At 35.8% G+C, this 12,374-nt stretch overlaps 1 protein-coding gene across 1 annotated transcript in view; it reads right to left on the bottom strand.

The window, feature by feature from the left end:
* The window catches only part of LOC138176033 (membrane-associated guanylate kinase, WW and PDZ domain-containing protein 2-like), a 1,726,709-nt gene that overhangs the window by 419,194 nt on the left and 1,295,141 nt on the right, over window positions 1-12,374 (bottom strand). The window contains exon 7 of the mRNA XM_069106765.1: window positions 1,524-1,581. Coding sequence (XP_068962866.1) covers window positions 1,524-1,581 — 58 coding nt within the window. The remainder of the gene's footprint in view (window positions 1-1,523; window positions 1,582-12,374) is intronic.

Below are 12,374 nucleotides of genomic sequence, written 5' to 3'. Positions count from 1 at the left end.
CTCTCTCTCTCTGTCTCTCTCTCTCTCTCCCCCTCTCTCTCTCTCTTCCCAGCCCTGACACAGTATTTTGCACATAGTAGATAATTAACATTTGTTGCACTGAACTGATAATTGAGACATGAGAAGTGAGGACGGATGGTGATAGAACAGGAAGGGAAGACAAAGGGGGGTTATTGGAAGAGGTGAAAATGGATATCTTGAAATCATTTTAAAAATCATTAAGTTCACCAGAGATTTTGAAGTGGAAGGGACATTATAGATCATCTAGTACTAGCTCCTCATTTTACCTAGGAGGAAACTGACTTGTTGGTTATTTGACTTGTTGAAAGTAGTAAGTAGCAGATAGAACCATAACTATGGTAGGGTCCCTGGGGCTTTGCACCAAGGCACTATAGTATTTATACTCCTTATTCAAATAGAAACAACTGAGTTTAGCATCTGAGTTAGCAAGAATAATTAGTTTAAAAAGGAATCTGTATAAAATAGACTTCTTTTCTGCTACCCTCGTCTCAAGGCTTAAGGTCTCTCCTACTGCCCTGCACTTCAAACCAAATGTGCCTTGCCACAGAAGCATTTTTGGCACTTGCTCCAGATGCCAACATTGCTAGTTGTGGCTCTGGTAGCAGAGACAAAATGAGAACTCATGTCTTTTCCTTTCTAGCTATAAAGATGTCTGAAGAGTGGGCACTAATGAAAAAGGTTATTGTGACTGACTTCCGCCCTTATTACTTACTGAGATGTTGATTTCTGTTACAAAATAGACAGACTTGATTACTTATTACCTTTATATCTTTGGTTGTTCTAAGCAAACCGAGGAATAACAAGAACTTGAGTGAAGGGGAGCACTTCAGAAAAAGGCAATCATATAGTCAAAAAATTTACTGGTGTTGAATTTAGTTCCCCAAGGAATATATCCATGACTACAAACACTCTTCTTGCCCTTATTAAAGAAAGAAAATGACTACGTAGGGCAAGCTTTGTACTGAGGTAAATTGGAGCAATGTACCTCCATCTCTTTATGTGTGACATGAGAAATCATACCAACAGAAAGAGTACCATCAATTTTCAATAGGTTTTAGTAAGCAAAAAAAAATCAGTTTTTATTTTATTCTTTACCTGGAAGGCACATACACACCTCATTTAATTAATTTGAAAATATAGCTCAGTTCCATAGACTATCCTGTTTGCACAGTCAGGTGCTTCCAACACTGTGATGGGAAAGCAAGTGACATTTACTTTGATACCTTTAATTATCCCCTATTTGAACAACATAGTTTGAAACCCACTTTTGTACTTGGTGCTTTAAAATTGGTCCTCAAAGGAAAGGAGTAGCAAATGAGCCAACTTGGGAAGCAAGGAAAAAGCCAGTGTGGCTATGCTGCAGACAGATTATTTGTTGAGACTTCAGAGAAAGATGAAATGGAAATAAAAGGAACTTTAAGCCACATATGCTCAATATATGAGAAACAAATATAGTTTTAGAACATATTAATAGCAAATTAATATCACATTTCAAGACTTACTCAACATAATAAGTGCCATATATGGGATCATCAATTTTCTCCCAGCCATATGGAAGCTCTGAAAAATAAAGCACAGAAATCACATCTTACAATAATAAAAGATATAATTTTAGTGTAGAGTGACTGAAGATACCATAGAATATACTTGAATATAGTACTCAAAGGCAGTGCCAATTTTCAGATCCATATCATAGCATCTGCATGAAGTACAGGCTTGAAAATTGGCAGTTAAACAGACTCCTGATCTCTAGAACAATACTTTTGGGTCTAGTTGTTTGCGCTGTGCCAAACAGTAAGAGTAGCATTATTATAGAGTATATTATGAAATTCCACATATTATGAAATTACCTAAGAGGGGTGAGGGAGGAATTACTTCCTAAAAGTCATATAAGTCAATATAGCTACACATTATCAAAAGAAACATCATCCAATAAAGTTAATGTTTCCAAAATACATTTCTGAAGTGAGGAAATCATAAGTGATTATATAAACTAAGACACTGCTATATCCTAGACTGATTTCCCTCTATTTGGAATAACAAATTTATAATTCATTTTACTATATAGTAGACAAATCAATGTCATGCTTTGATCTATAACACCTGAAAAATAGAACATATTCCATCCATTATGGAAGAGTCACAGATCTGTGGTTCTGAATTATACAGAGAGTACTCACACCAATGAAATTACATATCAACCAAAGTATCATTTTATTAAAACTTAAATGCCACCAAAAGTCTTCTCAATCAAAGAATTTTAAATAAATAAAATTATGGATATCCATCCCTTGACAATATTGTTCACATATTCACATCTTAACAGTTAATATTCATATTAGCATCTCAGAAAGAGCCATGCACTCAATTAGATACAAAAATGTGATATTCAGTAGGCAAACTTGAAAACTAGGTAGTGACTTTTAATAATTTTCTCTCAAGTTAATAAGCTTTTAGAATGAATTCTCCTCCAGAGACAGAAGATAAGAGGTGACTATAATGAAAATATAAAGATTGTTTACTTGCTGAGTATTAGCATACTTTATTTTATGGATAATAATGTTTAACCCTAAATGAGATGCACTGAAAAATACTCCTCTATGTAAAATACTTATTTTTTTGGCTGTTCCAAACTCTATAAGTTAAATATTGAAGAATTAAAAAATATGTAAATTATGCTTAATGCTTCATTGTTTGGGTATAATATCTTGACTCTGTGATTACTTTCTAAATTATTCATGTCTGAAGTTCTTTAATATACATTTAAAACTCAAGTACCCTCAAACATATAATCTAGACTCAAGATAATTAACCTTTTTATGAAAAAAAAGTCTTTTGAGGATAATAGTCTTAGACTAGAATATTACCGTTTTGAGAAATCACATATTTTATACCTATTCAATTGATTATACAACTTAACTATACTTACATATGTAGTTTTATTATTTAATTTGATTCATATAGGTTAGGACAGGGGATAAGGTTTTTGATTTTGAGCTTTTGATTTCATTGGTATAGGGAGTCTTCCTTGGGCAGTTAGATATCCTGGTGGATAAAATACCAGGCTTGGAGTCAGGAAGACCTGAGTTCAAATCTGCCTCAGACACTTTATTATGTCTGAGTTGTGTGACCCTGGGCAAGTGACTTAATCCTGTTTGCCTCAGTTTCCTCATCTATAAAATGAGCTGGAGAAGGAAATGGCAATCCACTCCAATATCTTTGCTAAGAAAACCCCAAATGGACTCATGATGAGTCAGACACCACTGAAAAAAGACTAAAGAACAAAATCATCTTTCCTTCTATTCCCTGTATGGTCATCTGACCTACTTATGTGAACTAAAAACCATAGGGTATACAGCATAGATAGACACTGTACCCTTAGCATTTCTCTGACTTTCTATTTGCCTGTCAGCTGAACTTTCTTTTATAGGTTGTCTTGCTTAATCACAGCGTGAGCTCCTTGAGAATAGGAACTATCTTGCTTTTCTGTTTGTATCCAAAACTTAGTAGAGTGCTAGGCACATAAGAGGTTACAAATTCTTTATTGTTTACTGCATTCATTCATTTTTAGTTGAGGAAATTTTCTCTAGCAATGAAGGCCAGCGACTTCTCTATAAATTTAAGAGTCTAAAGAATTATCCCGAGCATTGAGAGACTAAATAATGTCCAAAGTTGGGGTGGCTAGGTGGTGCAGTGAATATAGAGTACTGGCCCTGGAGTCAGGAGGACCTGAGTTCAAATCTGGCCTTAGACACTTAACACAAAAACTAGCCATGTGACCTTGGGAAAGTCACTTAACCCCAATTGCCCTCCAGAAAGCAAAAAAAAAAATGTCCAAAGTCAGCCAGCCAGATATCTCAGTACTAGGACTTCAGCACTGGTCTTCATTACATCGTGCTGCCCATTGAGCTAATGCAATGTCACAGAAAGTCTTAATAAATATTATTTTTTCTCCAGAAAGCTATGGATATGATGCACATGACAGACTCAAATACAGAAGGAATGGTTTTGAAGAATTCCTATAAAATTTTCTCAGCTACTAAAATGATTTTAGACTAGCTAATTATTACTATATACATAGAATAGTCCTAATCAGATTAAGCACAGGATAGTGGGAATTAAAAAATGGTGAGAGCCAGCATGGGGGAAACTGTGGAATGAAGACAAAGACCAATGACAGGTCGTTTAAAAAGAACATTTCAATTAGGTTTCTGTGAGGTGTGTAGTAGGAATATCTATTAGCTGTTAGCTGCAGTCTATTTACCATAAAGATTCAGGACAGGTAAACTATATAGGTATCAATAAGTTAAATGAAGATATATGAACTTAATTTAGGCTAAAAGAGGCACCTAGATGTAATTCAAGAACCTCCCATAGATTTAAAATTAAAAGGTATCAATACAATAAATAATGCCAGTCCAGGAAGATGAAGGGCTAGAAACAGAGTTTTACATATCTGGTAGAACTGCTTATTTTTAGTAGGGCTAGAAAGTCATTTTCTACCATTCAAAGGGTTTTAGTGAGTAGAGAAGAAGATAAAGAAAGAAAAGAGATAGAATATGGCAGAAGCTTTTGTTTTCTGTAATCCATTTGAATGCTGGAGTATCAGATAATTTTTAACAGTCATCTATCCATTCATCTATCTATCTATCTATCTATCTATCTATCTATCTATCTATCTATCTATCTATCTATCTATCTATAATCCTAATTGTTTTATAGTATAGTAACTAGCACACTAAACTACTTATTCTACAACAACTATTTACACTAACAACTTAAAAAGCATGGTCCATCAATTACAGTATTTTTGCTACAGAGACATAGGAATTTTCCTACAGAGACATAGTCAAATCCAGTCCTAAAATTATCAGAAAACATTAAATTTTTACTTTTAAAACTATTTTCTGTTTTGTCTTACTATTTTTAAAGCCTTATGGATATATATCCTTAAATATTTCAGTATGTATAAATAAATGCATAAAGAGCATCTAGTAATATTTTATTATAAGTAGTTGAGTATTTTTGTAACCCTTTTGGTTCATGAACTACTTAAGCAGTGAAAAAGATCATACATATCACCTCCTCTTCAATATTTGCCTTTGCCAAAAAAGAATTCTCACTAAAGACTGACTTGATTTGGGCTTTATTGGGGGTATATATTAATAGATATCTTCTTTTAAAACCAAACATCCTAATTACAGTATTAATTTATGTCTGAAACAAAAGCACATTATACAAGCAATAATTCTACAAGAGACCAGTCTATCAAACATCAGTGACCTTTGAATCACAGTTTGAGAAGTCAGATAACTATCCTTCTATTGTATCATTTCCCATTTCTTTTTACTTCTCTTCAAGTGAATCTTGTGTGATACAGCAAGAAATTATCAATACACATAAATACAATCCAAACTATGTATGAAACAGAGTAGATCCACACAGGTTTATCTGAATTGATACTACATAAAAATCATGCCACTAATCTAAGCATGATCCACGATGACATTTTTCTTCACAAGCAAAAACAGAACTTCTAGATCGGAAATGGTACCGGGAAAATATAGATTCTAAGGTATTAACCCATTTTGTTTTCTCTCACAAAGAGACAAATCATATCACAAAGTACAAATATCTCACCCTTGGTGAAAAGTTTCCATTACAATGTGATGCAAAGTATTTGGAATCTTGGTTGGTAAAGAAAATAAAGTTCTATTTAAAAAATGTAGTGTTTGTGCAAGGAAAACTAAGAAATTAGAAAAAAATATTAATTTTTAACACCTAATTTTGTTAGCTAAGCAAGACATTTGGAATATCTGAGCCCCAAGTTATTTATTTTTTTAAGCAATTGGGGTTAAGTAACTTGCTCAAGGTTACATGGCCAGTTATTTCTGGGTGGGTGCTAAGTATCTGAGCCCAGATTTGATCCCCAGGTCATCCCGACACTGGAGCCGGTGCTCTTACTCGCTGAGCCACCTGGCTGCCCCTAAGCAATTGGGGTTAAGTAACTTGCTCAAGGTTACATGGCCAGTTATTTCTGGATGGGTGCTAAGTATCTGAGCCCAGATTTGATCCCTCAGGTCATCCCAACACTGGGGCCGGTGTTCTTACTCGCTGTGCTGCCTGGCTGCCCTGCCCCAATTTATTTTTAATGTTATGTCATCAAAGTTTCAAATTTCAGGATAATAAAGGTCAAATTGGTAAACCTGAGTTCTAGTATTCCCTTTTCATTATATAAAACCTATAACGGAAAACTGAATGCAAACTGATATTCTGCTATGCTATTTTATCTATTTTTGTGACACTATATAACTATGTATCATGGAACACCAAAACATGTAAAGGATCAAAATTGTGGATGACCCAAAAGGTAACACAGAGATGTATCATATGGTAGTTTTAAGGAGGCTGTAGTATAATACTAATAATGATTTAAATTTGAGAAGTGACAAAAAAAATATCCAGAGAATGTAGAATCAGTATAGGAGGTGTGTCAGTCAAGAAGAAAGAGTAAAGGATAAACAAATGAACAACTTATTTGCTACATTAAGACCAAGAGGACAGTCTCCTCTATGGAGACTTTATGGAAAGATATTGACATGATCCATAGAGGATAGAAACATGTTTGGACAGCTGTCTACACTGACAGGAAGGCACCATCATCTGTGCAATAATATATTCACAAAACCACTGAAATATCTGGGCTGTGCCTTTAAGTATTTTTAATTTAATTCTTTCAGTTGACAAAACCAAATTTTCTTGCCCTCTTTGGGAATCTTCCCCAGATTGGGAAACAACAGTAACAATAACAGTAATAACAACACTTTTGCAACTAATATCCAAGGTCAAGCAAAAGAAAAATTTCTCAATTGCCATGTGCAAAATATTCTCATTCTGCCCCTGGAATCCACCATCTCTCTCTCAACTAGTATACTTTATCACCAATCCTCTGAAATTATTATTGGTCAGTACATTGATCAGAGTCTATTACTGTCTTCTTCCAATTACTCAGTTATTCTTTCTCTTATTATTGTTGAGTCTTTCAGTAGTGTCTGACTCTATGGGGCCCAATGGCTTTGTCCATGGGGTTTTCTTGAGTGGTTTGCTATTTCCTTCTCCAGTGTATCCCCATTTTAAAGTTAAGGAACTGAGGCAAACAGGGGTTAAGTGACTTGCCCAGAGTGACATAGCTTTTAAGTGTCTGAAGTCATAATTGAACTCAGATCTTCCTGACTCCAGGCCCAATGCTCCATTCACTGCACCACTGAGGTACCTTCTGCTAATCAATAAAACTAAATACATTATTCATAATTAAGTATCGAACACCCGAAATAGCTTTATTTCTTTAGCAATCTTTTCCCAGTTGGAATCTCTCTGTAGTGATAACTAAATTCTTTCCTGAAAAAGTATTCCCTAATCTGCATGCTAGCTTTTTCTGTAAATGGCATCATAAAATGGGCAATAAGATTGGAGTTTCCCAGGAAAGTCATCAAAAGAAAATGTCTTATACCTTCTTAAGTAGGGCTTTATTCTAGATATTTTCCTGGGATACATTTTTATCATTACATAGAAAGAGAAGAAAAAGAATGATAAGAGATATACTGACAAAATTAAAATATAGCTACAACTGACCTTTGGATTCTTTATAAAATCATGATAAATCTCCACTCTGTTTGTACTATGAGGACCTTGGTTCCCAAAAGATTACATGAATATAGCTATTGAGTTGTTTTTACAACTGGGTACTGGGTGCGTGGGTCTTGTTCTTTTTACAGTGGTAAAAAATGTTACAATGAACTAGGTGCATAGACTGTGTTTTACAGTGTGATGTCCTGTTCACTATATCCCATGGTTCTAACTTTAATGTTTTATTACTACAGTAGTGCTATGCATTCTATTTCATAGAGGCCCACAGTTTTTACAGGCTTATTGTTAATAAAAATTTCAATTGCACTGAAGAAATCAATCACCTCTGAATAATGTAATCCTTTATAGTATCCCTACTGTGTTATAGTCAAAATATGCCAGGTTTTCTTGACAAGTTTGTGAGGAGATATTCCTATTCTTCAAATATTCTGTGGGTAGGCTTTGGAAATGCCAATTTCTAGAGGGTTCAGCAAGCAATTACATATGTGCTGTTAAATAGGGATGAGATAAGGGGGAAGGGGGAAAAAGATGCCTGTCCCATTTGGCTAGATAGAAAGCATGGTTTCTTAACTTGGGGGTCTGTGAATCTGTTTGTTAAAATACGTTTACAATTATATTTCAATATTATTGGTTTCCCTTGTAATCTTATATATTTTATTTTATGCATTTAAAAACATTATTCTGAGAGGGGGTCCATATGCTCCATCAGAAAAGAGAAGAGAAAGAGGAACACGCATTTATTAAGCATCTACTATGTGTCAGGCACTGTACTAAATAAATACTTTACAAATATTATCTCATTGGTCCTCAGGACAATCCCATGAGAGATGCTATTTTGAATGTCATTTAACAGTTGAAGAAACTGAGACAGGCAGAGATTAAGGTATTTTCACAGGGTCATTCAAAGTCATACCTACCTAATGTCTGAGTCCAAATTGGAGCTCATGTCTCTGATTGCAGGAATGGGTCTCCAACCACTGTACCACCTGAAGCTGCCAAAGGGGACCATGATACACAAAAAGGTTAAGAAACCATAGATGAGAGGAGAGGATAGTAAGAAAACACTTGAGAAGAGGGAGTAGCAGCTGAGAAAAGCCCTTCCATTCAGAGAGAAAGGGCCCAAGGGCAGGGCACTTGCTGAAGAGGTACTGGAAGGAATCCAGAGACCAAGACCACAGCCAGATTTGGCTCCAGAAAGTGCAGATCTGACTGAAAACTAAGCAGTAAAGGGACCCAGAGCCTTGCAAGAAAGACAAACTGTCACTTAAACTGGGGATGAAGAGCAAGCAGAACAGCCTGGGGACAAAATGGAAAGGCAATTGTAAAAGCCTCATCATTTTGTTATCATATCAAGCTGGTTAAGGAAGTACTCTAGAAATGGAAACAGTATGGGATTGGAAGTCAAAAAGCACTGGTTTAATGGACATAGATTTGAATCTCGGCTCTGTCTCCCACCATCTATAAGAGAAAAAAGTCAACTTACCTCACATATAAAATCAAGAGCTTAGACGAATACCTAGCATTTAAATAGTGCTTTAAGGTCGGCAGAACGGTTTGTGTATATTTCTCATCGAATCCTTACAGTACACTTGGGAGGTAGAGGCAGAGATAGGTTAAGTGAATTGCCCAGGGTTACGCAGCTAGTGAATGTTGGAAGAAACATTTGAATTCAGGTCTTCTGACTCCAAATCCAGCATTTAATCCCCTGGGCCACCTGGATGCTTGGATTGGATCACCACCAAAGTTTTTTTTAGGTCTAAAATTTGATGATGCTGAGAAGTGAAAGTGTCTGTTCTAATAACTTGTGTAAATTAGTAGTTTGAAATTAGTTTTTCATACAATGTCTAAAAAAAAAGTTTACTACACTAACCAAGAAATAAGAGTAGCCTGTGCAAATAACCTAATGTGGGCAATCAGCTAAGTGGGGAGTAAAGGGTAGGGTCCCAAATTCATGACCTTTTGGAGGAGAAATCTCAGAGCCTCTGTTTGGTGATGGTATAAAATTAATAGCAAAAACTGGGGACCTTTCTGTACTAAGTTCTCCAGACCTGTTTCATTAAAGGTTTAACATGGTAAAATTATTCTTATGTTAAATTGTTCATATAAAATAATGTGATTTTTAATATTATAATTTGTTTTCAAAGAAAGAACCATGAAAATGTAAATCGTTTTAAGGGAATGTAGTTAATGTTGCTTCTTAATATACAATAACCAACTTGGTTCAGTTCCTAGTTCTGTATTTTTCTTTTTTTCACTTGGGACCATTAAATCACCTCTTCTTTTTACCATACTGTGTTCCCAATACATGTTGCTGACTTTCAAGAATGCAATTTATACAATCCCAAGATCATTATCTATAAACATTTAAGTGGATGCTGTTTTAGGCCAATGAGGATAAAAAGAGGCAAAAGACCCTTTCTGATTCCATAAGGAACTTGCACTCTAATTGAATGAATGAATGAAAAAGTATTTATTAAGCCATTTACTTGGTACTAAGCACTAGGGTCACAAATGAAAAACCAAGACAGTCCCTGACTTCAGGGCACTCACATTCTCATAGGCAGAGATAGCACATTTTAGGATGTGGTGATCAAAGAGGGATGAGAGCACTGGGAAGTTTCTGGGATGGTGAGTGGGGCCTTAGGGAAGTAAACTAACACACTTTTCCAGGAACAATGACAGAGTTGATTTAATTATGTTTCCAGGCTGGGGAGAAGTCTGCAGAATAAAGTGTGTCTGTAGCCTGGTTATGGATGTAATGGGTATCTGAGACAACTGCCAATCAAGGTGGGGATCAGGGAAGTAGGGAGAGAGATATTGCAGTGTTAATGACATTAAAGGGTTAAGTACTCCCTTTAGGTTCTGGCTTAAAAAGACTTCATTTCTAGACAAAATGAGGAGTTGGCACAATATTACTACTAATAGCTCATAGTGACACAGTGTTTATGGCTTACTGAATTCAACAAAATACATTTATCAAATGCATGCTAGAAGGCATATGCTAGGCATTAGAGATGATTAAAATCTCTTCTCTCAAGAGCTTATTTTCTACTTAGGGGGCACAATACTCTAAGGGGTAACTCCAACTCAAGCTGGTCCCCGTTAAAGTTCAATTTTTGAAGGAAAGGAGAATATTATAGGACAGGTTATTTAAAAGAAAACAAAGAATGTTTATTCAAAAAGGATAGCATGTAGCTTAGGTAGATTGGTTCCCCTTCCTTCCACATGGAAACCCGTCTGGTCAAAAGCTCGGGATATATGTTCCTCTGGTGCTGAAACATCTTTGGAGTCTAGAGAACTTGACTCCATGTGGGTGGGCCTTTCTATGCCCTTAGGTGATCAGAAAATCATGTCAATAAGGCCAGAGGCTACTAAGAAGTTGTGTCCTAGGAGGAGGAGCTTGGGCCTTAGTCCTACCAGCCAATCACATTCAGGGGACATCTTTGCATTTTAGAACACTTTCAATACCACACTGAAGAGTTTTTATTTTATCCTTGAGGCAATAGAGAACCACCAAAGATTTTGAGGAGGTGAGTGATATGGTTTAATTTGTTCCTTAAGAAAGATTATTCTGGCAACAGTGTTGGATGATAGGTTGAAGAGGAGGGATTCTGGAAATGGAGAGACCAATTAGGAGGCTATTGGAACACTTCAGGTGAGAGGTGATGAGGTTCTGAAATAAAATTCTGATTGTATGAGTGGAGAAAGGACACATATTAGAATTATTGTGTAAGTAAAACTGAAAACATTTTGTTCACAAAACTCTATAACGTATATAGTTTGTGTTAGTATATTCATCTTATACACGAGGAAGTCAAGACTTAGAAAGTTTCAGTGATTTGCTCATGCTCACCCAATGAGTAAGTGATTGAGTTATAACTTATGCCCAACTACTCTAGCATCAAGCCCTGTGCCTTTCCAACCATATCACAAAAAGGTGCTATATACTAAATATACCAAATCTGTAAGTGCTACAGAAAATCATAGTTGAAAATGGTGTTTGGGGAAAACTTCACAGAAGAGATGAAACTTAAGCTGGACTGTGAAAAGTCTTTGGACTTAGATAAGTGGAAAGGAGTGAGAAGGTAATCACAGGAGGACGTAATGGCATGGGCAGTTGAGGAAAGAACAAGTAACCCAATTTTCCTGGAACTGTGTGTTGGTGAATAATCAAAGTCAAGGTTAGAGAGATTGGTAGGGGCTTGCTTGTGAAGAACCTGGAATGCCAAAGTAAGAAATTGATAATTTATTCTTTAGGCAACAGGGAATGGTTGAAGATTTGAAACCAGAGCTGATGTATACAACAACAACAAACATACTTCAGGACAATTGAAGTCCAAGTGCTGTGCTGGGAAAGCTGCACAGGGGAGCAACCAGGTGCTGAACACTGAGAGATGATTGATTTAGTTCTAGACATTAGGTATTGAGAAATTGTGCTAGGGTTGTGGCAGTGAGAAAAGAACTTGAGGGATGTATGGGAAAGATATTATGGAAGACTGATCAATGAAATTTTGTGGATGATAGCCTAATGGGGTAAAAGAGGAAGAAGTTTAAAATGCCATTAAAATTATGAGCATTACTGATACAGAGAATGATAGCATCAATGACAGAAAGGAGAAAGTTAGAAGGGGAACTTTGGATTCTGCAACATTTAAGTAGAAGCACCAAAAGGCAGTTGAGAATGTAGGGTCAAATTTTAGGAGAGT

Source organism: Petaurus breviceps, unplaced genomic scaffold, assembly GCF_028583685.1.
Source record: "Petaurus breviceps papuanus isolate PSGF00001 unplaced genomic scaffold, PetGlider_PUasm1.0 80, whole genome shotgun sequence".
NCBI lineage: Eukaryota > Metazoa > Chordata > Mammalia > Diprotodontia > Petauridae > Petaurus > Petaurus breviceps.
Note: the sequence above shows the minus strand (reverse complement) of the source record. Positions and strands in the feature narration are given on the sequence as shown.